This window comes from Rhea pennata, chromosome 16, assembly GCF_028389875.1.
Source record: "Rhea pennata isolate bPtePen1 chromosome 16, bPtePen1.pri, whole genome shotgun sequence".
Lineage (NCBI taxonomy): Eukaryota > Metazoa > Chordata > Aves > Rheiformes > Rheidae > Rhea > Rhea pennata.
The window spans coordinates 3,273,436-3,300,860 of NC_084678.1; the positions used below are offsets into that span (position 1 = coordinate 3,273,436).

General features: G+C 49.0%; 1 protein-coding gene across 1 annotated transcript; it reads left to right on the top strand.

Moving 5' to 3' along the window:
• The first annotated feature begins 1,202 nt into the window (after positions 1–1,202).
• On the top strand, positions 1,203–17,425 carry MAP1LC3A (microtubule associated protein 1 light chain 3 alpha). The gene is made up of 4 exons (XM_062589087.1): positions 1,203–1,330; positions 11,409–11,464; positions 15,584–15,690; positions 16,213–17,425. Exons 1-4 carry the CDS (start codon positions 1,291–1,293, stop codon positions 16,373–16,375), a joined length of 366 nt encoding a protein of 121 aa, XP_062445071.1. The 5' UTR covers positions 1,203–1,290; the 3' UTR covers positions 16,376–17,425.
• Positions 17,426–27,425: the final 10,000 nt, after the last annotated feature.

Sequence of the window (27,425 nt, forward strand, 5' to 3'; positions counted from 1 at the left end):
CCAAATGGCTGAGTTTTGATTGTGTAGCCCTCCTCTTAGCATAAAAGACCTTTATCTTTGATCTGATCTTAACAGTTTTATTATGTTTAGCTACATCTGTAGGTGATGAAAAGCTGGCATAGATGGTTATGTTGATATAGACTGGTCTTATGTTAGTAATGTGTAAGAAAAACTGTGCCAGCTGGGATGATCTGGGGTGCAGGGGCAGTGAGCTCTGACAGACACAGATAAGTCAATAGGAACCTGAGCATCAGCACAGTTTCTGTTGGTAAAAATGCACTTTTTTTTTTTTTTTTTTTTTTTTTTTAATAGCATTACAGGATTCCTTCAGGGAGGTTTCCTTCCACTGGCATGGTTTTGCAAACATCCAGAAGTGCCTATCATTGCTGTTTACCCCATAGGAATGCTGATGTACGTAAAGCTTTATTGCTGATTCTAGGTCATGGTAAGACAACTCTCTGGTGCTGGATTGATACAGTTGGATCCTCCATCCATCCCCAGCTCTGCCTAACCTGGGGTTTGGGGATCTGAAGTCCAATAGATCTAAGGAGTTGTACCAATGACATCAGGAAGAACAGGCAAGGGAGGTATTAGTGTGTGCAAGATACTTCAGGAAAGGTATTATTGTATCAGTATTCTGCTGTATTAGCACTAAAGTTTTCTTGAGCCATGTCTCATTTATATAAACAAAATAATACACTGGAGAGCTCCAGAGCTTCCATGACTCCTGAAACACTGCATCAGGATAATACTGCTTTTGTTGGAGCACGCAACTGGAACAAATATTAAACACGGTTCTCTGCGCAACATTGTCATTTTATTTCTGTCGGTTTTGATTTATTTGCAGTAGTTCTACAAATAGCCTGTGCTATTTGTAGCTGTGGGCCTTAAAGTATGCAGCGCAGAAGCGGCTTTGGAGGCGAGCTGGAGGAGAGCGCGCCAGGCCGGCGGTGCGGAGCGGCAGGGGCAGGCAGGGAGCCGCTGGCCTTCCTGTCAACCTCGAAGCATCAATCGCCTTCATAGATTTATGAGTCATCGTAGTACTGATGTGCTGATGGAGGGGAGGAAAAAAACCCTTCCCCAATGAGTGGGAGCTCTCTCCGCCCCGCCCCGCCCGGCCGCCATCTTCCCCCGGCCCCGCCCCGCCCCGCCCCGCCTCGCCCGGCCGCCATCTTCCCCCCGGCGCCGCCCGCCAGGCGCCTCCTCTTTAAGGAGCGTTGTGGTGACGTCACCGGGCCGGCTGCGGCTCCCGCTCGAGCGCAGGCCGCGCCAGACACCGCCGCCGCCGCGATGCCCTCGGACCGGCCCTTCAAGCAGCGCCGCACCTTCGGTGAGCCGGGGCCGCGGCCTCTCCTCGCCCTGCCCTCCCTCCGCCGCGGACAGCCCCGTGCCCGTGGTGGCGGCGGCGCCGCGGCCGCGCGGTAATGTAATGCCGGCCGGGGGCGGGGGGCTGCTGGCTTTGACGGCCGCGTTCTGCCGGCGCCGGCGCCGCCGCCCCTCCGCGCTGCCGCGCACCGGGGCTTGAGCCGGGCCTTGGCCCGGGCCCTCCCGCTGCTTTCGCACGGGAAGCCGGAGCGCGCGGCCGGGGGGGACACGAGTGGGCTGTGTCTCTGCCCGCCCGCCCGCAGTCAGCGCGGGGGGACGAGGAGGAGGAGGAAGGAGCCCGCGGGGAGAAGCGCTGCTGCGCTCGCCCTGAGCCCCGGGCGCGGCAGGAAGAGGCGCCCTGGGCTCTGTGAGGGGGGCGGGCGCCGCTCTGCGCGGCGGCTGGGGGGAGCAGGTGCCTCTGAGCGGCCGCGGAGGTTTTATCTCCTTGTCTTACGTCAGCTGCGTGCTTGACCAGGGAGATGTTTGCTGAATAAGCCCCATTTCTTGATAAAGCAAGAAATAATACGTTTGTCCAGGGTGAGTGTCGTTGCAAGGGTAACTGCTGTGACCGAGGGGAAAAAAATTGTATTCTGTACTGGGCTGTGCCGTTGGCCTCTGTGCAACCTTGTTGTGTCCCCATTAGAAGAAGTGGGGTGACCAGCTACCCTCTTAGAAAGGGCTCGGAAGTCTGCAGAGCAAGAAGAGTAGTCAAAAGCTAAATGTTCTTGCTGTATGTTTGCCCTAGATCCTGTATGTTTGTGCTTTTCATGCTGATTTAAGGCTGAGACCGTACTCATTACTCTGAAATGTACATGGTGAGAAACCTTTTTGTCATGTGAGTTTTCCATAAATGCTGCCACATTTGATTGCTAGGCTCGATAGTGAAATCAGATTAACATAGACTTCTGTTTCCCTTGACCTTTTCCAGCTGGCTTTGGGAAACGTGCGTGCTTCTGTCGGATTCAGTCCTGAGGCAGGGGGCTATAAGCTGAGCTTTACTGTCTGTATAACGCTGAAGTCAGTGTTTTCAGGCCAAACAGGGCCACCTTTTCCATCAGATACCGTCCAAACAAAGGTGAAGGTGTTTCTTAGGTGAATTTTAAAATTGGAGTTTTTTCTTACTGAACTGTGGATCCAACCCCTTGCTGCTCTTTTGGAAACTGTAAATATTTAGCAATTTGTTATCACAACCCTTCTGGCCTTAAACACTTACCGAGCCTTCTCATGCTGCAGCAACCAATAAAAGCAAACATGCATGAACAAGAATAAAATGAACTCTGGGTACCCTGGGCTACTTGCTTGGGTCCCTGCTGTATCTCGTATTCTCTTAAGCTGTGTGTTAAAAGCCAATAAAGTTCTAAATTAAACCCTTAGAAGCTACTTACTGTTAAACTAGTAAGAGCCAGCTGCTTATGGCCAGAGTTTGGTTTCCTTTTGCAAATTGCTCAGCTTTTCTACAGGCCAAAAGGAAAACAAAATCCAAGAAGGCTCAGAGTGGTTGAAAGCAAGCAAGATTAAAATAGCCTGGGAGGGATGGGGTGTGGGGTGAGGGAGTTTGGTGCTGGCAACTGCAGGTGCTCCTTGTTTCTGTGTACTTTCCTCTGCCCTTTTGCTCTCTCAGCTGACCAGTTTGCAGAATCCTCCCGAGGAGGGCAGGAGGAGGAGGAGGAGGTGGCCTGGAAGCCCTTGCTGTTGCTTTGGGTCAGGGTTGGAACTGCTCAGCTGGAGAAAGTAAATACATCTTGTTTTCGTCTTCAAATCATTACACAACAGGAGCAGGAAGTGATTGTTTACAATGCAGTTGGAGAGGGCTAATGGAAAATACTTCCAACTACACTGTGTGCTCAGAATGGCTTAATTTTTAAGGCTTCAGAACTACAGAAGTGGAACAGTTCCAAAAAAACAGAGAAAGGCGGAGGCAGGAGCGTGACTGTTTACAGAAGCTGCCAGGCTCCGGTGGCATGGCAAATGGCTTTTTTGGCCTTGTCTGCCACCCATTGCTGAAGACTCTGCTTTCCTCTATGTCCGTTTTTCTCCTTTTTGTATTTTTGAGGCGGGTTTTTCTTTTTCCGTGAATTTCTTCTTCTTGTTCCTTTGCTTGGGTTTATGCTGAGTAAGCTTTCTTGATTTGTATTCATAGCTCTTGAGGAATTGGAAAAGGAATTGGTTGGGAAATTCTGAGGGTTCAAGCGCATTGAGGGCAGGGAGCGCTGGCTTCTCATGTGGTCTGAAGTGCCGTTAACAATGAAATGGTGAGGCTCCCAAAGCTGCTCCTGTCCTTGGTGCGTCTGCAGCAGAACTTCTTTGATCTGGATGCGTGAAGGAAAAGCCTGGCAGTAACCCTCTGCTTTCATGTGCTAAACCTGACTGTGTGGTCAGATCCATTGTAGGAGTCCACAACAATTTCCAGAACAAAATTATTGTCTCTGTTGGAGGAACAGGGGGTACTGACTGTAGTGAGAATGTGTGGCTGCTGGACCATGCCAGTGCCCTTCCTGTAGAACGTGTAAGTCCCTCAAGGCTTTGGGTACTGATTGCACCTCCCGCTATTCTTGAAGTTATGTGTTTGGACTGGCTGATTTACTGTTGAGAGGCAGCCAAAAGCGTCAAAAGCGTATGTTTGCAACATAGTGCATAGCCAGTGTGTTTACGGACATGGACCTTAAACGTCACTGACCAGCTTGCTAACGTCAGATCTGGAAGTAAGTTGGCCTTGTGCCCCAGTATCCTGCTGAAACGGAGACACATCGCAGTAATGCACATACCTGAGTATCCTCTGTTAGTCAGTGGCAGCCCCTGACTAGATGATAAACATAGAAGTTTAACCTCTCTGAACTGAATATTCCCACACCAGTGCTTTAAGAATTGGAATTCCTTGAAATGAGGCTTGCTGTTGCAATCTGATGTGTCTATATCTAGTTGTATTAATTACCAAGGACACTCTGTGACATGGTTTAATATTAGGTTGACTAACACTGTTCAGTAAAATACTGGTACAAGAGGAACTAAACAAATGTCTAAAATACCAGATAAATGTGTAGACCACAAGTACTGATTTAGCTGATAACAACAACTTCTTATTGGCTGCCAGGATTAATAAAGCCCATATGTCTTTTTATAATTACTCAAGTTTTTGTAGCAAAGAAGGTATTATCCTTTTGAACAAGAAAGGAGGAGAGCGCTATGAATTTAGGAGCTATACCACTGGTAGCTCTTCCTGCCTCTAATATTGATTAGCTGTGAGCTATGGTTAAGTTATTTCCGTTGGCTTTATTCCTTCCACTGTTAACCACAGTGGGGATCTCTGGCAGGGGAGTCATTCAGGAGATCTCCCTCTGTGGCACCCTCTTTGTGCAATGCTCTGCCTGTGTGTAAATGCCGTTGACTGTGTGGCCAGGGAATTGTTTGGTGCTGTTAGTCTTCAGGAGATTGTTTGGAAACAGACTGTGAGAGAAAATGGAAGAATGAAATTAATTCTCTTGTATTTGGCGTATCTTCCCAAAGAGGCCCTGCAAATCTGTGCATGTGCAGGCATGTTTGCATACAAATAGCAATGACTGCAATGACCTGACCTGTGCAAAGTATGTCTTTGTACATACACATGTATGTTCTTCTGCAGTAAATTATAGTTCTATCAGGAATGCTGATTCTTTGAGCAATTTGAAGTAGCCTGAGTAGTGCTGAGAAATCTGAGAGTGTTTCTGCTGTCTTGAAGGGCTACCGTGCTGAAGGTTGCTAAGATCAAAGGAGTGAGGAAAAGGTCAAACAGAAGGAGAGAGTAGCCCTTCCAGAAGACAGACTTGTAAAAAGGGAACTTGATGTTCTTTCTCCAAGGCTAATGAAACTGTGATTAAATGCTAAGCAAAAAAACCAACCAAACAAACAAACAAAACCTGTCTAGTTCTTCATCTAGATCACTAATGTAAATGCTCTGTAGTTACTAATGTAAGTACAGAATTCAAGTGTGGTGGGGAAGATACCGCACACTTGCCAACGGATGCAGGAGAGGAGCTCTCAACATGCCACTTTCTCATTCTCTATTTCTTGTGCCTTTCACATGGTGCATGTTCACTGGAAGCAGAGCTGTTGCTTGCCGTTCTCATTGGCTTTTTGATGTCTTTTGTAGCAAGAGTGTCCTAGAACTTGGTCAGAGGAAACAACGTTTACTTTAACTTGGTATTTTGTTAAGAAAAAACATCTGGTTTGATTTAACAAGTTGGTGATTTCTTTGCTTGTCTGATTACATCACACCTGTCCTTAACATGTGGGCTAATATTTACAGTCCCTTTCAATTTAGCAGAGTCCCTTCTCTTAGCTAGCACTGCTCACCAGCAGTCCACTGCTGCTCTTCTGACTCTGTGGTAATGTCTTGTAGGTTGACTCTGTGAGGACGCACGAGAGCATCTTGCTCTGGTCCTCAGCCGCAGGATCGTGTTAAAGAGTCTGGGCACATGTGTGAAGGAGAGCCCTGTGCTTCCTCCCACCTTCCAGCAGGTGTTGGACAGAGCCTTTGTGAGCGTGTGCCTTCATATTAAAAGAGCTGAAGGGCCCCAAACTATTTTCCTGAGTCTCCTTGTTTTAATGTGCATACTGGAATATACAGTACTTGTGTCTGTGAATTCTGGATATCCCTGGGCTGGTGTGGTGGGTTGGAAACCTGTATTTTAAGCTGTTTGAATGATGGAGGTCTGGTGAGCATCCTATGTGTTCTGTGTCGGGGTGACAGAGTACTGTCCAACCAGACAACGAGTGTCTGGACATGAATTTAGATTTCACAGTTCTTGTGTGGCTCTGCTTTGTCATGAGCTGAACCCCAATCATGGATTTGCCAGTTACAAATGCTCATTCCTGGAGCTGGGCTCCAAAGTCATGCTCTGTTAAATTATGAAACTGCTAAGAAAATCTGAGATGGTTTCTGCTTCCCTTTTTAAATACACTTCCAAGCTCTACTCTGAAGCCATGAGGATTGAGAGCTCATAGAAGTGAATGTGATTGCTGAGATCCCTCTGCAATCACATGACTCCAGGAACTGGGCATTCAGAAATCCTTCCAGCCATTACAGGTCTTGTGATAAAACTGTGACAGTAAAATTCACACAGACAGATCGTCGGTTGTTCCAAGTTCATACTGGTAAAACCATCCTGTGACAGCAAAGTATCAGACTCCACCCATGCCACGTTACAGACATGCTGTCCGTCAGACAGCAGGTTTAAAACAGCATACTTTGTGTCCTGAGTTCTTTTGTTTGGCACCTTAGCTGTTTGGAGGCCTCCTGGTGCTAGAGTTTGAGAACAAAAGAAGTAACACAGGAGCAATAGTCAGAATTGCTAACAATGTGCCTGTAACGTTGCTGTCCTACGTAGACTGAGGCAGCAGCCTTTTCTCAGTAGTGAGGGCTGCTTTCACAGGGCAGGGCTTTCCTGGCAAGCTCTGTCCTCTTTTCTTGAGTGTGAGAGTCTCTTGCTCCTTCTGCAGAGTCACTGGCCTGAGAACAAGCTCTCCAGCATTGGGCAAGGACAGGTCAGGTCAGCTGTGGTATGATCCATGGTACATAAACAAGGGTGTGTTTCCTGGTAGTTAAGAGGTGTCTGGCCTTAGTCAGGGTGGTGTGATACTACATAAATATTTATTAACGTTCATCTGCAGTGACCTGCATGACTTGCCCTTGGCTTCAGCATTTGCCAGCAGAGGGCTCATCCCAGACATACCCTGCTTTAAAAGTAATTCTTCCCCTCTTTGCTAAAAATCTTTTAGAAGGAGGGTCGTGCTTCAGTACTCCTCCCTGAGACTGACCACAACAACTTCTTGAAGAAATATGTTGATCTTTTGCGTCTGCTTCAGACCTGAGGCAGCACCCACTGCCCCCCTGCCCTGCCAAGCTTTTTGTAAGAGTGTGTTGTGGATGGGAATGAAAGCCACAGGACTGGTAGCCTGCTGCAAGCACCAAGGCTGTCCTCATGGTTCCTTCATGATAAGGGCAGCAGCATTTGAAGCCTCCAAGGTATGGGGCAACAGGGAGAGGCAGAAACTCTGGCTGAATTGCTACTTTCTTCTTTGCTCACCACATGCAGCTTTTGCTCAGTTCTGGAGCTGTTGATCTTGCAGCATGTTGATAACCTGTTTAGGTGGTGGTTTACCTTGATGGAAGTTGTGGCCTAGCTGTTGATCATAGACAACAGGGCTGGTCATCTAACCCATCCATTGCACCAGGGCAATACCAGTGCCTGACAAGTGTTTGTCTGTTCCCTGAAAGAACTGTCCCTTATGCAGCTGCACTGTCAAAGAATTTGCCGTGTGTTTTCCTTATGTTCTACCATCTGTACCTTCTGTCAGATTAAACTCGTTTTAGCCAGGGCTCCCCTTTCATTCTGTATCTGTACAGCACCCAGCACTGTAGAGATCTGTGTCCTGTAGCCAAGGTTCCTGGGTACTTTCAACACAAAAGCTTTATGCTGTGAAAGTCTGCCTTAAAATTTGCTATTGTTCTCTTGAACTTGCATAAAGTGCTCATCCTTTCTTGCTCTGAGGTATGTTATAGGCCCACATCTTGGGAGAACAACTTCAGAACAATTTCAGACAAGAAAGCAGCAGAGAGATTCCTATGTTCTGTGCAATTTGGAAGCTTTGCTGTTGATGCTTAACAGTTGAAACAGCTGTTGGAGGACAAACAGGCAATTTTCCTGGCTTATGCAATGCTACAAAAATATTTGTCTTTTTCAAGAGGCCTTAGCAGTGAAATTTCGCCAGGCAGAGCTAATGAAATATGTGTTTTTCTTCTTGCCATCTTGAGCTCCTACATCCTAGCACTGCAGTGATCCCCAGCTGTCTTAGTGATGGATGTCTGGTGATCTCACATGTAAGCAGAGATGGTGCTTTTTACCCTCTAGTGAGTGTGTGCAGTTTAATCTCCACTCTTTCAAAATAGTGGTTGCAGTCGGCAGAGCAGCGTATAGTTGTGCCACCTGCCTCCAGCTCCCCTCAGTGCTGACTGTAGCCCCTCAGTTCCCTCCTGTTTGGAGTCCCTGAGCTGCTGAAATCAGGAGTGCTGTTTTGCTTGTGAGGAAGGGCCAGCAAAAAAGTGTAGATGCAGACTGGGTTGTGTAAACAGTTCTGGTTCACTTTACTTGTAGGCCAAGGATAAACGATAGCTGGGTGCTGCAGCAAAGAGGAAGTGTTTTCCCAGGGAGCACAGCTACAGTTTTGCGAGAGCTGCAGGGGAAGAATGAGGCTTGTAAAATCTGACTTGTAGTATGAAATGCAAGTGTGCAGTCACTGCTAGTAAAAGAGGGGAGGAAACCTGTCTGCAGTGCTGTAGCTGGCATGAACCTGGGTGCTAGGCTTGCATTTCCAGTTGGGGTCTCTCTGAAGTGCCTCTAATGGCATTGTGAGGCTGTGCCCTCCTAGTCCCTGCGCTGTCCATTCTTGTTACACTTCCTTGTTGTTCCTGTGATTTAATCCAATCTAAATAAACTCTATCTAAATTAGGTTAAAGATTATATTTATAGCCATTCCTTACTGCCTGGTGTCGAGGACACTTTGCTGAGATACAGGATCAGCATGTACCTCCCACCACAGGCTGAGGAGGGTATGGGTAACTATCAACTTTCTTGCGTGAGAGCTCTAGCTCCTGAGCTGTTGTGCAAATGGAAATGATGGCTGTATGGTGTTTGATGTGAACTCATCTTCAACATGTCTGAGAGCAGGGTTGCCTCTCCTGATTCACAACCCTGCTTGGGCAGGAGATAGTTGTGGAAGCAGTTGGCTCATCAAGACTAGGATGGGACTGAATGTGTTCCTTAGCAGAGCTTTAGATGTCCTGGAGATTCCTGTCTGCATCTTCAGGTGCCTGAGCAGCTTAGGTAGGTTGCCCTGAGCTGCTCTCCTGAATGGAGATTCTGAAATGGGCATCTCCTGGGCAGAGGAGGAAGTGAAGTGCTTTAGGTGTTTGCCATAGCAATGATACTTGCCTATTGAAGGAATCCAACTCCTGGAGCAAAGCAGCATGCATAGTCATTGCACCATGATAACCTGCTAATCAGCTGTGTCCAGCAGGAAGGCTCCCAAGGCCCTCGCCTAGCTGATCAGAAAGGCTAGGTCTGGGTGTCTGGCAGTTCTTAAAGATGCTGCAAATAGGCAGGTGGGACAAGAGAGCTGCAACTATAGTGCATCAAACGAGACTAGGGAGGGCTTCAGAGCTGCTGGCTCGTGCCATGGTTTCCTTCTGAGCCAGTAGTCAGCAAGACCTGGAAGAAACATGCCATAGCAGCAGCCTGACCTGTCTTAGTCTAAGGTACATGCAACCTGAGCCTATTGGGTGATAAAAGACAGCTATTTTAGAGGTGGGTTCCTGAAGCTCTGACATGTAGCTGGTACCTTATCCTGCTGTTCAGCTATGTTCTTGCTTATATGCTGCTGCTTCTTTTCCTTTGCTTTTAGGCTTAAACCAGTTTTTCCTCACTTTCAAGGTTGTATTTGGCAGTGACCAGTAACTGAGCATCACTGAACTGTTTATAGCTCTGGAGGCTTTGTTTTGTAGTGCCCTTGTTTTCAAGGCCTTGGTGGTTATTCTATGCTTAAACACCATGCGCGACAAGAGACACCTGGTGCCGTGCTCTTGTTCACTCACAAAGTTCTCGCAGTGTTGTCAGGCTGATAACAAATCTAATAGACCCTAGTTCTGAGGCCTTGCAAAGTTAACATAAGGCAGCATTAGCATAAGGCCTGTGACCTGTCACTAGCAATGATAATTGCTGTGTTTACTGGCACATCAGGCGACAAAGTGCTATTGGAAGATGAGTCAATGTGGGGTAGTGACTGTCAATGCCGCTCACCAGAGCGTGATCTGCATAACTACTTCCCTTGTGCATCCCCAGTGTAGCCCTTCCTAGACCAACAGGAATGCAAGAGGAAGTTCAGGTGTGTAGTGAGCCAGTGTCCCAGGAAAAGCATATGCGCAGGGAGCCCAGCCCAGCCACCTCCAGTACTTCCTCTTCCCCTGCCTTTCTGCTGTTTTGAAAAACACACAGGGACTGGAGGGCACTGTGATAAAGCAATTGAAATTCTCCTGGGAGCTCAAAGAGCACACAAGCTTTTACATACTGCCTGTTGTGTGTGTCAGTAAATATGAACTCAGGAGGAAAATGGGTTACAAGTATGAGAATGACTATAGAAAAGAATTTTTGGTGTGGTGGTCACCTCCTACCACCCTCCCCTGCACCCTTTGCTTATTTTTTTTCCTGTTTCTACAATAGATTTAGAAATACATTCTCTCAAGCCAATACCTGTTGTAGCTACAGATGTATGACAGCAAGGGAGGTCCTTCTTGGCAAGGTCTATCTCTTTAGGATTGAGGCACTGTGCCAGAGAGTGCCTGGACATATACAACAGGGAAAAGTGGCTAAAACCCTGTCTCACTTGTGGCATTATCTCCTCTGGGGAAACAGCCAGAAGACTTAATGAGCCTAAATTTCCAGAGTCAAAACCCTAAAGCTACATTGCTGTCCAGCACTGATGATTACAAGCTGCATTTGCTTAGCATAGATTTAGGAACAGAACTTTGTAATCTCTCGGGTCTTATTTAAGTCACTTTGCTTTGTGTGTGTTGCCCTGTTTTACCAGGCAGGGTAAATGCTTTCCTGTCTTGGGGGATGATTGGGGTAGTAGGAAGCCATGAAGAGTTGGTGACCAACCTGAGATTTGACTGAAAGCCTTACTGCTGCAAAATGTGCGAAGATGTCCCAATGAACAGAATTTACATTTCTTTTCCAATGTCCATTTTGTCTGTGTGGGGCTGGTAGGGTAGTTACTTTTTTTTGATCTGAACTAGCACTGGAACAGGTTGCCCAGAGAGGTTGTGGAGTCTCCTTCTCTGGAGGTATTCAAAGCCTGCCTGGATGCAACCCTGTCTAACATGTACTAGGCGCCCCTGCTTGAGCAGGGAGGTTGGACTAGATGATCTCCAGAGGTCCCTTCCAACCTTAACAATTCTATGAACTAGCACAGCCTGATGTTTCTAACTTTTTTCTTCATTTTTTTTCTTCCAGCGGATCGTTGTAAAGAAGTACAGCAGATTCGAGAGCAGCATCCAAACAAAATCCCCGTAAGTGCCAGTTCTTGCTCTTCTGTATTTGACTTCATTCTCTCAACCACTCTATGCTACTGAGTAGCCTTCACCAACAGCCACTGAGATTACAAAACTTTGATCCCCAGGCTCAGTGCAGGAACCTCTCTGTAAGCCTCCAATGCCTTGTGCATGCCAGCTGCTCAGTTGTAGACCTCATTCTTGCCAGTGCAAAATACTGTCTTTCTCTTAAGCTTGATGCCTGTCCTCAGGAGAGGGAACTGATTTGGTGTCAGGTCTTCTTCCAAGCTAGTACAGCAGGAGAGTATTCTGAAATGGCCAGTTTTTTGTTGCAGTAGCTAGCTAACGTTTACTGAATAACCTGGTGAGGATTTCTCTGCATCTGTCCAGAGAAGGATGCATGAGAGGATCTTCACTGTATTGAAAACAAAGACATTCTTAGGCTAATTCTTACCACAGCCAAACAGTGACACCAGTTCTGTGCTGGCCCTGCACCCGCTGTTGCTCTTTGTATGTGAGACTCCATGAACTGCCTCCAATTCTTACAGCCCATCTCAGGCTTAATGTGCTGTCTCCCTCCCTCTGCCCTTGGTTGTGAGTATGCTGTTTCTATATGAATATTTGGGAGGATGGAGAGCTTAGAGGAAAAATTGTCCTCAGGGCTTGCTCAAGTTAGTATTTGCAATACCAGAGTGTATCTGTCCCAAGAAGCGGGACCTGTTCCTAGTCTGTAGGTGTTGGCTGCACATCAGCCTTGTCTCAAAATTGCATTTGTCTAAAGTCTCTGCTTCACTGTTTAGCCTTCAAGACCTACTGTCTCAAACTCTTCTTGGTCCATGCTAGTCCATTCTTGCCTTGTCCTTCTCTTGATTTTAACACACCATCTTCTCTCAAAGAGTTCTTTTTCTTCCTCTTCCTTCTCCCTGCATTGTCAGTATGGTGTCCTTGCATTGTCAGCTCAGCAGAGCGGGACTAGTCCCATGCAGCACACTCAATAATAGTGCTTGAATCCCAGTACACTGTGTCATCTATGTTCATCATCTCTGGTTGCTGCTCTGAACCTTTGCTTTAAGTTCCCCTTTGCTTTGACAGAGGGCTTGCAGAGTGCTTGGTTTGGCTGGGCTTTGTGCCTGGTATTTCTCTACTGTTTCCGTGAAGGTGCTTTGAAAGGAGACTGAGGAAGGGGCTGTGCAAATGTGCATGCAGACAGGCTGAAAGAGCGGCAAAACATGGCTTTTCCTGGTGTTCTGCTCTGGCACTCTTCTTAGTACTAAGAGAGGAGGCCAATGTGTGAGTACCTTTGTGGGCCCCCATATAGTGCTTGTCTTGCTCATTGGGCTTACTTTGTCCTGGATGGGCCCTTCAGAGGGTGTCTAGGTGAACAACTTCCCCCAAGACACCTTTACACCTCTGTTGTCTGGGAATTGTCTGTGATGTAGGGTCAGCTCATCCTGGTAGGCCATCTGAGCACTCGTTGAATGCTCCTAGCTCACTGATGATCTTGCAGCATCCTGACAAAAGTGTTTGATTGGCTTTGAAGACTGAGCCTGGGACTTTTGCCCACATGGCAGTATCTGTATCTTCTGTGTTCCCCATAGCTGCCCCTTTCCACTACACACATGGTCCTTCCCTGCACTCTCTCTACATGTTGGCTAGCTCTAGTTTAGAGTTTTATTTAGGTAAAAACAGTCAGGGCATGAGGAAGAGTCTTGGTTGAGCTTTGTCTCTATCTAGGCTCTGGAGCTGGAGTTCAGCTGGGGCTGCACTACTGGGTGATGCTGAGCAGCTGTTCTGTAGACTCTGTGCTCTTGAAGTGTCTCACTGTCCCGGTGAAGGGAGCTCTTGCATGTGGAAACTGTGACAAAACTATATAATAAGCCAAGTGACCTCTCAATGCTGCCTCTTGGGGAGAGCTAGTGCTGCTTGGCTTAAGCACAATGTCCTGCAGTTCCCCCTGGCTCTCTGCTGGCTTTTGTCTGGTAAGGCTTCTTGTTCTGGTAAGGTCAGCATTGAAGCTATGTCCTTCTACTAGCTGAGTTTCACCCTGCTCCAGGGTAGTACCTTTGAAGATGCCTCTCTCTGGGGAAGAAATGAGTCTTCCAGTTACTAGTGTGCTCAGTGGATTAGTGTAAAAGCTGTAGTCCCTGTCATCTCTCCCTATCATGCAGGGTGGCAGCTGGTTCCCTGCGTGCTGGGAATTGGTGTCTCTTTCTTGCTCCAGTTTTGCTCTCTTTTACCTCTGCTTTCATTTGGCTTCCCTTATACAGCTACAGCAGAGGCTGAGAGCCAGCAAAGGAGAGAGCTGAGTAGCAGGTAGATCTAAGGAGAACCTAGGTCCTCAGCATCACACCACTCCCCAGCAGCTGTCTGGGTTGAGTTGCAGGTATGTAGGCTAGAGGCCTGCTGTTATGGAGGTGGAGCCTCGCCAACAGTCAGATTTCTTGTGGATTATTTGCATTTTATGGAAGCTAAGGGCTCTTCTCCTTGTTGTGTCCTTGCCATGCAGGCGGGCAATCACTCTGCAGGCCAGGGGAGCCTTCAGGACAGCTTCCCTCTGCTGCAGAGAGAGAGAGACAACAGGAGTGTGGAAGGAATGGAGAAGAGGCCTTCCAGTAGGAAGAAAGATCTGCGTGTTCCTCCACTGTGCATCTGGTAGCTTTCTGCAGAGACCCAAAGTTAGTAGCTACTGCTTTTATCAGTGATCAGACAGCAGGAGTTACATCAGCCTCTATCATGAGCAGCAATGTATCATCAAATGATCAAGGAAAAAGCAAACTGAGCTGCCCATAGATTTGCCTGTTCCCTTTGGTGCCACCGAGCTGCCTTCTTGGAATTTTGATCTCTGCATGCTACTTGAGATCTACACTGTCCAAAGGGGTCTGCAGTCTCCCTTATTTTTTGGAAAAGAGCTGTGAAAATGATTTATGGGACCTTCTTGCCTTATGGCAAAAAATGATGTCTGTCTCAACTTGGAGAAGCCAATGAACTGATCAGTATACAGGTATCTTTCTGGGGATAAAAATTAGTTACTGAAGAGATGAGAGAGTCTTAAAAGTCACTGCAATGGGAATGTATTGAGCTTGATAGGTAGATACTGTTAATTATTTTAACTGCCTACCAACTTGCTTCTTAGTATACAAATAGTACATTTTCAAGTGCATTTAAAATAGCAGTTGTAGCTTTCAGCAAGCAACCCTTAACAGAAGAAAATTATTAATTGTAATAGACAGAAAAAATGGACAGAAATCATTGTTTTTCTTTTCTGAGTGTAGATGTGGTAAGCTCATCCCAAGTGAGACCACTAGAAGGAGAGGCTGGGTTAGGCTGTCCTCTTGCTGGCACTGTGCTGAAGAGCCTTGGAAGCTTGCTCTGTGCAGTATCTGTGGCACGCTTGAGGAAATGGCCTGGGATGTTTGATGCATTTTGAAGTCGGTGTGTCTGAGTGTTAATGTGAGGAATGTACTGGCTGTATTCAAACTTCCCCTTTCTGAAGGAATGCCTTGAGTAACTTCATAGTTATTTCTGAAAATCCTGAGTTTTCCCAGCTCTTTCTAAGGCAACAGAGCAGTGCTGAGCTGCAGCAGCCCAGAGTCTTGCATAAAAGGCATGAAAAATGTCTCTTGCTATGTGGAGGCTATCTGAGCTGGGGCTTGTTGGGTCATGCCAATTGCTGCTTCCTCCTCCCCCGACTCCACCCCCTGCATGATGCATCTGGGAGCTTGATCCTTAGCTGAAGCCAGTGACAGGTGTGTTTTTGGTGAGTCTAAAAGTGATGATAAAACATACCTTACAGCCTGCTGAAGAGTCTCATGCCTGTCAGGGGAGGGAACTAAATCAATTCACTAGTACCTGCTGTTCCTCAGCCAGGCAGTGCAGTGGACGCTTTAGTTCGCTCGTCTGGCAGGCTCTCCATCGTCTTGTTCAGCAAAGGGATGTCTCTGCTGAAGAGCTATTCACAACAAAGCTGAGGGGCCCTGCTCTGCTCGACTTCCTTTTCTGTTTCTCTGCCAGAAGGAAGCTGGTGGGAGCCTTACCTCAGCTTTTTCACTTGTGTTACTCCGTTTCTTGTGTGTCCTCGAGGTCAGTGCTTGGCCCACTGCACACTGTGGCTGACTCTACCCATGTCTTTCTGCCTAGGTCATCATTGAACGCTACAAAGGTGAGAAGCAGCTGCCAGTGCTGGACAAAACCAAGTTTCTTGTCCCAGACCATGTCAACATGAGTGAATTGGTCAAAATAATCCGGTGAGTGGGACAGCCAGGACTGACATGCTCTGAAGCCACCCTCACCCACAGATTCTGAACACAGCAAGAGTGGTGCTGAGGTTGAGGTAGAGGCAGCTACTGAGGGTGGGTATTGAGGATAGGACATCCACAGCATCCTTTTGGTGGGGCACAGATGAGTAGTGTGTGTGCCCAGCATTGTAGCATCCCACGAAAGACGGCGGCCTCTGCCTCATTTGGCTACTGCATGAGCTGATGAAAAGTACTCCAATCTTCTTCCTGTATCCTGCAGCTGAGATGGGAGAGGCCCCTCTGCTCTGGGTAGCAGCACTGGGTGAAAGATACTTTATAGAGCCCCAACTCAGGAGCCATTGGAGCCCAGACCAGCTTTGCATGGCTGCTAAGCACCATGTCTTGACCACGTGGGAGAAGGTCCTGGCTGTGCAGGCCTGGCTCTGCATGAATGGCTTTGAAGGAGGGGAGGGTAGACAAGACTTGCTGTCACAGCACCCAACTCAGGCCTTTCTGCTCTTGTCCCCACAGGCGTCGCTTGCAGCTGAATCCTACCCAGGCTTTCTTCCTGCTGGTGAACCAACACAGCATGGTGAGTGTGTCTACCCCCATCTCGGAGATCTATGAGCAAGAGAAGGACGAGGATGGCTTCCTCTACATGGTCTATGCCTCACAGGAAACATTTGGCTACTGAGCCCTTGTGAGAGATGGCATGCAGAGACGAACAAACTGTGGTGCACAGGCCCCCAGCCTTGGAAGATGATGCAGCCAGAGGCTTACAAGAGGAGGGCTGTGCTGGCTCCCTTCATCATTACCCGGTCACCAAAAAAGGCTTGTGATGTGCGTTGGACTTGCACAACCCTTTGCATCTCTGTGTAGATTAGTCTCGTTTCTTTCTCAGCCTCGCAGATGTGCACATATACGTACACACACCCATGCGTGCACACCAGGCCTCAGCTTCCCATCCTGTTCCCTCAGTGTAACCTTAGCTGCTCTCCATGTGTTGTGTGTGTATGTGTGCGTATTTCTAGCCTACTGCCAAAACAGTTTGACTGGTGATGAGGAGAGGAGAGGGCAGTGTCGCCTTGGCTTTCAGTGCAGGGAGAGCTGCCTCCTCCTCCAGGACACTAACAAAAGGCAGGAAGTCTGCAAAAACAGCAAACAAATATTACCATTGCTCCTGAGTTCTAATTGATTTTAATTACATGTGTATCAAATTCTTGGTGCTACTGAGTTAGATGTAGGCGTCTTTATAGGACTGTGGATAATGTATATCCTTTAGATTTATTTTATTTTATTCTTTTTTTTTTTTTTTTGAGGGATGGATTGGAAGGGGGAGATGGGGTGTTCTTTCTTGTATTCTATAGGTAAGTAAGACAGGCTTTGTTGCACTTTAAAGCATAGTAGATGTGAGAGTGGAATTTACTCTTAATTTATACATGTTTGCCTTATATAGTGCTGCTCCTCTGTTGACAGTTGTGCCTAGATTGTTTTTTTTTTCTCTTGTTAATAAAATTGACTTCCCCCCCTTTCTGTCTCCTCCATTGCATGCAATCTTTTCCTCTCAATATGGCAAAGAGTTCACTCAAGGATGTACTGATTTATACTTGCTATGTTCCCTTTCCTATTTTTCATGTGTTGTACTCCCAAAATGTATATGATAAAAATTCCAACCAGTTTAATCTATACAAATGTGTATATATAAATATATATATATATATAAATAAATATAAATTCAAGTTGAGTCTTGTAGGAATGTTCAGTTCTCATCTCATTTGTCTGTGTTGATGTCCCTAGTAGCAGATGAGAGATGCATGTTGGCTGATGCATTGTATGCTCAGTGCTTGGAAGTGGTTAGTCCAAGCAGTGGTGAAAGGGGCTGGATGGCATTCAGGGTGGAAGGTCTCTGAAGAGCTGTGGTATCACAGCAACTGCAGCGAGTCACAAAACTCATGCTGTGGTGAATTTACAGAAAGCAATTGACTGCTGACCATAGCAGTATTTCAGAAGAACTCTGAAGCACAGCAGTCTTCATGCTACAGACACCCTAACACAAGGATTTGAATGGAACGTGACAACACAGAGGTGAGGGCCAGTGCTGGGAATCCCCTCTCCTTCCCTGATGACTTTTTGATAACCCAGGCCTTCTCAGCACCCGTGAGAAAACCTATGGCTGGTTGAAGAGAAACTCCCGTTCCTCTGTCTTGCCAGTTAGGCATAACGTCTTGTGCCACTGTTGGAGTGCTGGTGACTGTTGTGGGGAGCTGTAAATCACAAGAGCAACAAAAGAATGCTAGGAGGTAGGAGCAGTAAACTGTTTATTCTCTGCTGGGGGAAGCTCCCGGGGGGGGGGGGGGTTCAGCACTGCAGAAAGATGTGGGTGCCAAGGGGTACTACTGGGACTTCTTAATACCTTAGTGTGGGCTCTGAGCATCTTGCTCAGAGCCTCGGAGGATAGATGGGAGGAGATGAGGTGACGTTTCCTCTGAAAATTGTGCTTCCGCCTCTGAAGGCATGACCATTCCGGGAATGACAATAGGTGGAAGCTTCATGCTTGGTTGACGCTTGTGTAATTTTTTAGCAGGGATTTTCTTTTCTTCCAGCTTTAGAAAGCCCTGGCCCAGAGAGCACTCCTTCCCATCTCTTGGTCTGGGCTGTTTTGCAACCCGCCTTCCACAATTCGCTCCTGAAGCCACTGTAGTCAGAGGGTGAGCACACTGCTTTAATACCTGCTCCACTAGCCTACCCTCCTCAGTGCTTTCTTCTGAAGTGTCCTCAAAGGATCTTCCCTTTGCCTGCATTTCTTTTTCTAACTTCTCCTTCTTCAGAGCGTCAAGAGCATCATGGACAACCATTTCAGCATACGCTTTTAATTCTGCATGGAGATGCTGAACTTTGGAAATGGCATTTTGGAAGCTACCACTTGCAAGCATGCTACTCTCTTGGGATACAGCAGCAACATTTTGCAAAGGTTGCAGCAGGGGCAGCCTTGTAGCTTCTGGTGTCCAATGTTCAGATACAGTAGATGGTCCTTCCTCTTCATTTGTGACTGGGGTGGGGACAGGTGTCTGGGGTGGCTGTGGTTGTCTCTTAGAAGTAGTTGCAAAAGGCAACTTCAGGATGTCAGAAAATTTACACTGGAAGTGCCTTTCAAATTGAGAAGCTACAAATGATTGCAAGGTGGCTCCAACACTCTCCACAGCATCTGTGGGGATTTGGTCAAAAGAAGGCAGAGAAGATGCTCTGTCATAGCCTGCTACCTCAGCTTGCCTCACACTGCTTTCTCCTGATTTGCCAGCTTGCATGGTTCCTCCAGCCTTAAGCTGCTGCCTCAGCCTGGCTGACAGCCTGGGCTCAGAAGTGTCTGATGGGCTGCGTACCAAATGCTTGCTCAAGTGATCCCAAAGGCTTGCTGCAATCTCTCTAGCCACCTGTCGAACTTCCTCCTGGAGATCTGGAGGTGATACCTCTGAAGGCTCTGCCCTTCTTGCACTAGCAAATAACCTTCCACTGATTGCCAGTGGAGCCCTCCTTAAAACGTGGACTGATGGATCGAGCTCTTTCACCTTCCCTAACACTTCTTTGAGCACGCTCTCAGCCAGCTCTTCTAGCTCCTGGGCTTCTGTCAGCGCAGTCCATATCAGTGTAGTCTGGACTTTGTCATGCACTTCTTCTGTTAAAGGCTTCTGTAACAGAAACCAGCAGGAACTGATGAGTGAATGGTGAAGAAAAGGGGTAGAGGAGGAGGAGGAGATTAAGTTGTTGGACTGGACTCTGTGCTACCTGCTCTCATGACACCTCTGCCTCTTCTCTGAGGCTTGCTTGCACCTTTTCCAGTGCTGATTTAAAGAAGGCTAGTTTTGAGATTAAGGAAAAAAAAAAGTTCCTGGAGCACCCAGCTGTTGACATTCTTTCCCTGTCTGGCTGCTCCACAGGATGGAGCTGGGCAGTATTTAACATGCCCTGCTAATGAGAATGCAGGCTGTCCTCTAAACTAACCTTTGAGCTCCTGCAGGAGAAAACTAACCTACGAATGGCTAAGCACCGGCACTATCAGCCTCAGGGACACTCCAGGTTTGGCTGCTTGCCGTATGAGAAACCAGCAGCAGGGACCGTGGGGATGAATAGTGCAGCTGAGAGATTTATGCTGAGTATGGGAGTTTGAGAGCACAAGAGCCTCTAAGAGTGCCAGACATACCTGGACCTGCTCAGCTTGTTGTGGGAGGTGTTTGTCATCTTCAAGAGCCTCAGGCTTCTCCATACTCTCTGCAATCATGGCGAGATACCTTTGAAGAGAAATACAGATACCTGAAACACAGCACCTGGAGCTATTTTTGCACAGGCCATTCTCTGCTCAGCCACTGCCCTCATCTTGCTCTGGGCTTCCCGGTTCAAGTGCCCCAAATATTTTCCAGCTGCCTTTACTGGGCTCCAAACACTGATTGTGCCACTCTAGGCACAACCAGCATCTGCTCCTGCGGTAATCTGGCAGTTTTTCCTGGAACACAAGGCTCCAGCTAGCACCTTGCCGAAGGGCCATGAGCCTGCTCCTAGTGCAAGTCTGCCTTGTCCTGTCTCTTACCTGGCCCTTACGTCCTGCTTTGCAGCTCTCAAACTCTCTCGTTGCTCCCACAGCAGCCACTCTCGCAGGTGAGAAATGTCCATCCCTTGCGGCAGTTCAGGGACATTCTTTAATTTTGCCAGTTGTTCTCGAAGCATTTTCTGAAAGTTGACACCAGGTTTTAGCTCCCCTTTGCCACGACATGCTGTCATGCACCAGCTTCATGCTAGCCCAGCACTTTGCTTCAGCTGCACATCCGGAGGAGGAGAAGGGCTTCTCTCAGTGCTCCTGGTGGGCACTCAGGGATAACTTTCTGGCCCAACCATAGCCCCACATCCTGCGCTAGCTCAGCTCAGATCCACACAATCGTTTCCGTGCCCCAAGGCCTGGCCTTCCAGCTCAGCCCTCCCATCTTCTTCGGGTCAGGCCATGCTGAGAGAAAACAAGTGAAGCCCCAACCCTCTGCACATGCGAAGTGCCTGTGAACCCCGAGTGTTACGTACTTGTTCTCGACAGTACATTTTGCCAGCCTCTATCCTGAGCGTGGTCAGATACTGCCTGTACTCGTTGAACTCCCGCAGAGTGCAAACGACCTGTGGCGAGATGAGGGGAGAAATCACCCAACGCTTGTCGCGCTCCCTACGCAGCCTGCCCTGCCAGAACGAGCACCAGCCCAGCGGGAGAGGCTCCCTGCACCGCCTGTCCTGCCCAGCGGCCGGGCGCTTGGCTCCCACCCACCCAGCGCGGAGCAGTGCTCCTCGCTCAGCCGCCAGCCCGCATGCTCGCTGCTCCGCCGGGCGGCACAGCCTTGGATGAGCAGGCGTGGGAATTCCCGGGCCGAGGGGGCTTTGGGCTCCTTCTGCCCCCAGGGCAATCAGCACAGCAGCCCTGCGCCCTCCACTCACAGGAGGGGGCTGCAGCAAGCACGCTGGCAGCCTGGCCTCCCCCTCCAATGGAACCTGCTCTTCTCGCCCTCATGTCCAACCTACTTTGTCATCCTTGGTGATGTACCCTCCTCTCCTTAGTCTCCGGAGGTTGTCTTTGCGGTTGTAGTAGGCTCGCAAATGAGGGTCGTGCAGACTCCTGTACTCAGAGCTCAGGAAGCGGCAGTGTGGATCTCCCAGATTGAAATAACCAGATGGCTGGTGAAGCTGCAGGAAGTATTGTCCACAGCATGAGCAGGGTAGGAGAGATCAGGAAAGAAATAAAGACATTTCTGAGCATCTTCAGCCCGTAGGGTAGCACTTTCAAGCCCCCGAGGTTGAGAATATTGCCTGCAGAGCCTGTGTTCACATCTCTGCCCCTGCCGGAAGGACGTCTTCCCCCGGCCTCTGGACACTTTGCTGCTGGCTGCACGCAGGATGTCAGCCGCACACTTGCATGGTGCCACAAGCCTGGTGCTGAATCTGGCAAGCTCTGGCATGGGCAGAGACCAGCAGTGCGACATGCTCTCCTGGCTTCTGGCCAGGAGCTCGGGCCCTGCTCTTGGCAACTCCTGCCTTCTCTCAGCGGCACGGAGCCTGGAGCTTGCTCTGCCCTCCCTGCCCTGTCTCATTTGAGGACTGCAGCTCCCACTCTGCAGCACATCACCACAATGATTTATGTGAAAGGCTGTTTCTTTTCCAGGCTGCTCAATGGGTCTGGGCAAGGGGATAATGAAAAAGAAGGGACTTTTTCTATCCTTTTCCCCTGCTTTTACCTTTTCCCCTAGTTTGGTCCTGTAGAAGACAGGGTTGGAGCCAGGCAGCAAAGGGAGTTTGACCCCGAGTGGGATATCCAGCAGCTCAGGACATCCTGCTCTGAGCTGCTGTCTTCTGCGCCCAAGCTAGAAAGACAAACACACTCATGGGCATTTGGGCCACCATCTCAAGAGTCTTCTTCAACAGCGCTTACCAGGAATGCTCTTTAAAGACCCAGACAAGCAGAGTGCAAAGAGTGGCCTATACCACAGCAGCTCTCTGCTTCATTGCCTCCTTCCCTACAGCTCCAATGCCTGTAAACCAAACTGCTCGTGTCCCTGCACACCACCCTTCCTGCCTGCTGAGCTGGAATCCAGCATGGGCAGAGAGACAGGACCACCTGAGACCCTCCACTGTTCCCACCATATGTCTATTACTCTCCCTTCCCTACCCACTCCCAAAGACCCAGAGCAGCCCCACATGGTTGCCAGCTCCCAAGCTGAGCCCTCTCTGCCCACGTGGTACACACCTCACCCCTCTTCTCCTCTGCACTCAGCAGCCCGTCTATGTCTCGGAGGCCAGCAGCGAGATAATGCTCCATTCCTCCTATCAAGAGCCCTGCTGCAGCTGAGACCCTCCGCTGGCACCTCTCGCTCCAGCAGCACCCAGCTCTGGTCGCCCCGGCCGGTCTCCCAGCGAGCGGCACTACCAGAACAGTCGCGCATTGTTGCATTGCCGCTTTCCCACGCCACCGCCCTGCTGCTGCCGGGCCACCCCGGGGCCCGCCTCCAGCCCTGGCCTGCCCTCGGCTTGCAGGAGAGCTCAACACCAAGAACAACCGAGCCCTTGGCAAGTCTATGCCAGGCCTTCCGTGGGCAGAGCCTTGCACAGACAGGGCTTGCCCTTTCCTGAGCACCAACTGGACCACCCTGGCCAGGAAACGAGAGCTCACAGACTCGCCCAGGCAGCTGCTCTGGCTGCTCTGGTTCACTCTGTGCTGCCCCACACCTCCCCCTCCCTGAAGACCCCTCTTCCTGGGAAGTGCCAAAGGGTGAAGGGGGAGCCCTGAGATTCCCCAAACACCACACAAATCTGGAACGGAGCTCAGCCAAAGCTGTTGGGAACTCTTCCTGCTCAGTTAGAAGGAGGATATCTGCCTTCCTAGAAGAGCAGGCTAAACTAGAGATCTGTGCAGGCCCAGGTGGTGCTGGAGACCTTAGACCTGCAAGGTCATGGCCTGAGGTGACTCTTGGGATGTGAGGTTCCACTGTACTGGTAGAACTGATCTTTACTTCAGGAATGTCTCTCTCAGCATGACTAGGGTTTCTCCTCAGAGCAGGAAGAGCCTGTGATGCTGTCTATCAATGGTCATCACCTCCTCCGAGCATGCTGGACCCCCATTCCACAGATCAGGCTCACAGGTCATGCTCCTTACACACCAATGTGGCATGAAGGCAGTGTAACGCTCCTGTGGCTGGCTGAGTTAGGGCTTTCAGAGGCACCAACAGTTTACACACCCCTTCACGGAGCCTTCCTTGCCTGGTTGAAACATGTTCCCATTGTACATACCCTGGTCACCTTCTTCAGCCTGCCTTCCCCTGGCCAGCAGGAGGTTGGCACTGCTGTTTGGCAGCTATCTAGCTGCTGCCCTGGGCAGCTTCCCCCTGGGGTAGCATGTCATTTCAGGATACCTGAGCCTGGCTAGGTTTCAAAGCGGAGAGCTGGGCATTGCAGAGGGGCCTTCTTCCTTGCTTCATGCTTCACCCTGACCCTCACTGGGCAGAGCTCTAACTTCAGGCCCAGATGCTTCAGCAGATGCATCACTCCTGCCAATGGGCTGCCTCATTTCTAATGCTTTGAAGGCTCTGTTGTGCTGAGCATCCTGGAGCCTGCAGAATTAGGCACACCTCATTCATCTCCAGCCAGCAGATTCTGGCAAATGGTAAGCACCACACTGCATTCCCAGCCTTTCCTTTTGCTTCCCAAAGCATCATTTCTTTCCCCATGTAGCTGAGGCTATCAGCCAGAAAAGACAGAGCTGAGCCTGTAAGGAGCACTGCTCTTCAAGGCTAGCACCCAGCTGCAATTTGGAGGCCTGATTTGAGTCTGTCTTCAGGTACTCAGGTGGCAAAAGGATTAATTCAAAGACTACAAACTGTTTGAGAAAGACACTGCCATTGCTGCAGTGCCCAAAGGTGCTGGTGAACTGGCAAAGTGGCAGTGTGTGCATGCCAGGAGGATTTCTCAGGCATTTTGTCCATGTGTGTGCATTTGTGCATGCTGTTTGAAGAGAGCAGCCATTGCTTTCTTGCTTGTGGCTGGAGTAAACAAACTTTTGTTGCTACCAGTGTGTGCTGATGGCCCCGCACAGCTTTGGCAGACTCCTGGCAACCTGAGAATGCCAGGTCTTGCAGATTCAATAGCACTACTAAGTCTCCAGGGCACATCAGTTCTTGGGAGGCTTCCACACCCTGTCTCTCAGCATATACTTTTCATCTCTTTTTCCTGCTGTTCCCTGGTCTCTTCTCCATTCACAGCAGCAAGATCTCACAGAAGCTCTTCACACACACTACCAGGGAAGGGGCCTTTCTGGCCAAGGAGAGCACAGTTTGGTCATTCCCTCTTCTGCATAAGGATGGGTTCCCCTGCCCGGCACGCATGCTGCACAGCAGCTCTGGCTACCTGTGGCCAACTCAGCACCCTCCTCCAGGAGCTCCTCCACCTGCCTTGGCCTTTGAAGGAAAAGAGAGAAGAGAAGGGGCTGAAACACCACGGTGGCTGTGCGGCTCCCAGGCCACTGGTGGTGGAGGGGCTGCCCAGTGCACGTGGGTCTGCGTACAGGGCTCTGTGTGCACGTACACATGCGTGTGCATGCGTGTTTGTGCAGGAGGTTTGTGGGGGCTGCGTGTGCGGGTTTGTGGTTCCATGTGTGTATGAGAAGGGGTTGCTGGGGGCGAGGGGAAGGGAGATGCGCTGGGTCAGCACGTGCGATGGGCATGTGACCTAGCGCCCCATCCCGGGAGCTGCCCAAAGGGAGCCCCCTCTGCCGCAGCCTGCGCCTGTGCCCGTGCCCATGCCGGGCAGGGAGTTGCAAGACCCTTCAGACCTGCACAGCTCACAGCAGCGTGCGCCTGCGCCAGGGGGAGAGGCTGCGGCAGCCCAGAGGTGGCTCCCGGCTGAGATATTTCTCCTGCCTGGCCCCTTGGAGAGGTGGAAAGGTCCTGCCGGCCCTGGGGAGCTAAGTTCTCTGGAGGAAGATGGGGCTGCCAGCCCTGGCTAGCAGCTCCTCTTCCTGCCCACAACGCCCCAACCCACCTTCCCCAGCCACCCTCCGGACAGGGTCTGCCCCTTGGCAGCGGCCGGCTCATTGAGACTTGGTTACAGTCCATGGTGATGGCATAGGGACAAAACAGCTTACATCAAGGTCTGCAGCACGGGAGCCGTACCTGGCAGCAGGGCATTTCTTCACCAGGCCCCTCCTGGGAAACTGCACTCCCCCAAGCCCACCCCTCCTAATGCCTTTCCCAACACTTCCCGAGCCCACGCCGAGCAAGGTGGTTGTTCACCAAGAGTCCCGGAGACCTCGGCTTCGTGTTTCCCGGCCGTACGCCCTTCGGGGCTGACAGCTTCCCTTGCAAGAGCCCTGTGCACTGAGCACAGATGTTGTCGGAGCCGTCATGAAAGCTTCCGAGGTAGTGTCACCGGGGGACGGGGCTTGTTGTCTCAGGCATCCCCAGACCCACAGCTCAAGGGGAGTCCTACAGACACCTTTCTCTGGCACCTAAGCTGAAATCCTGGGGCCACTGAGCAAAGCTCAGCCAACACACTATGCCCAGCGGTGTGCTTTTGGTGACGGCGCTGACTGAAGAACCACAAACACCACTTAACGAACTATAATAAGTATTTATTTCTCAAAGAACTATAATAAATGCTCTATCTATAATAAAACTAAATTGTTATATAATAAAATCAGCTCTATCTATCACTAACAATATGATCAGAATACAAAATAACACCTAAGAACACTAAGAGCACTCTATTTACATATAAAAGAGTTCAAATTTCCCAGTGCAATTCATCTCTTTTGTAACTTCTGTATTCTTATCTTGAGAGATATCTTGTGGGTGTGGCAGTCCAGGAGTCATTCAAAGGTGCCTTCTTGATTCGGGAATAGTGGCTCCAGGAACTTATTCCCTCCACCTTTACTGCAGTGTGAGTTGTCAGAAGCACCAGGTAAGGTCCTTTCCACTTTTCTCTTAGTGGTTCTTCTTTCCATGTCCAAATATACACTAGATCCCCAGGCTTGAAGTCATGCACAGGGGAATCCGGTGGAAGAGGGGTTCGCTGATTAAGGTACCTATGTAAAGATGTTAGTACCCGAGACAAAGACAATAAATACTCTCTCAACATTTCTTCCCCTCTTGCATGCATTTGATCACTTCATCCCCTCATTAATTGGGTAAGGTTTCCCGTAAAGTATTTCAAAAGGGCTTACTCCCTCTTTTATTCTTGGGGTTATTCTTATTCTCATCAGGGCCATTCTATATACTTATATACATCTACATACACGTACCCATTTAAGATGGGTTTCCTGACACAGTTTTGAAATATGTCTTTTAAGTGTTTGGTTCGTTCTTTCTACCTTACCGCTAGACTGGGGTCTCCATGGAGTGTGTAATTCCCATTTCATCTGTAAAAATTGGGATGTTCCTTGAACCACCTCTGAAATAAAATGAGGTCCATTATCTGAGGATATACCTTCAGGAATGCCAAATCGAGGAATTATCTCTTTTAGTAAAATTTGAATTACTTCTTTTGCACGATTGGTGGAGCATGGGAAGGCTTCTGGCCAGCCAGAAAATGTATCTACCAAAACAAGTAAATATTTAAACCGACCACATTTAGGCAATTCAGAGAAATCTATCGGCCAGTGTTCCCCTGGGGTTAATCTTCTTCTTAGTTCTCCCATAGGTGGTTTCTTCTGAATTTCGGGGTTCTTTGCACAACAGGTGGGGCATCTTTTTTACAATAAGGTCAGCCTTTGATAGCATCTTTGGTCCCACAGCATATCTTTTTACGCTGCTTATCATAGCATCTGCTCCCACGTGAGTTTCTTCATGCAGCCTCTTGAGGAGCACTTCCATCATTTTGGCTGTAGTTAAAACTTGTCCGTTTGGGGTGACCCACCACCCTGCAGCATTTGTTGCACATTTTAGCCTTTCTGCCAATTGATTTTCTTTGTCTGAATATTCAGGAGGTCTCATTTGTGTTTTTCTGCTGGGTAGTCAAGCCCCAATCACCTGTCCTGCTAGTGCTGCCTTTTTGGCTGCCATATCTGCTCTCCTGTTTCCTTGTGCCACTTCACTATTTCCCTTCTGGTGGGCTTTGCAATGCATTATAGCTACTTCTTTGCGTTCCATTATTGCTTGTAACAATCTTAATATCTCTTTTCCACACTTGACATTACTTCCTTGAGAATTTAAGAGCCCTCGTTCTTTCCAAAT

Coding starts and splice junctions, on each gene's coding strand:
- MAP1LC3A (XM_062589087.1), top strand. CDS start 1,291: ATGCCCTCGGACCGGCCCTTCAAGCAGCGCCGCACCTTCG. Junction 11,465..15,583: donor AGCATCCAAACAAAATCCCC/GTAAGTGCCAGT, acceptor CTTTCTGCCTAG/GTCATCATTGAACGCTACAA. Junction 15,691..16,212: donor GAATTGGTCAAAATAATCCG/GTGAGTGGGACA, acceptor TTGTCCCCACAG/GCGTCGCTTGCAGCTGAATC.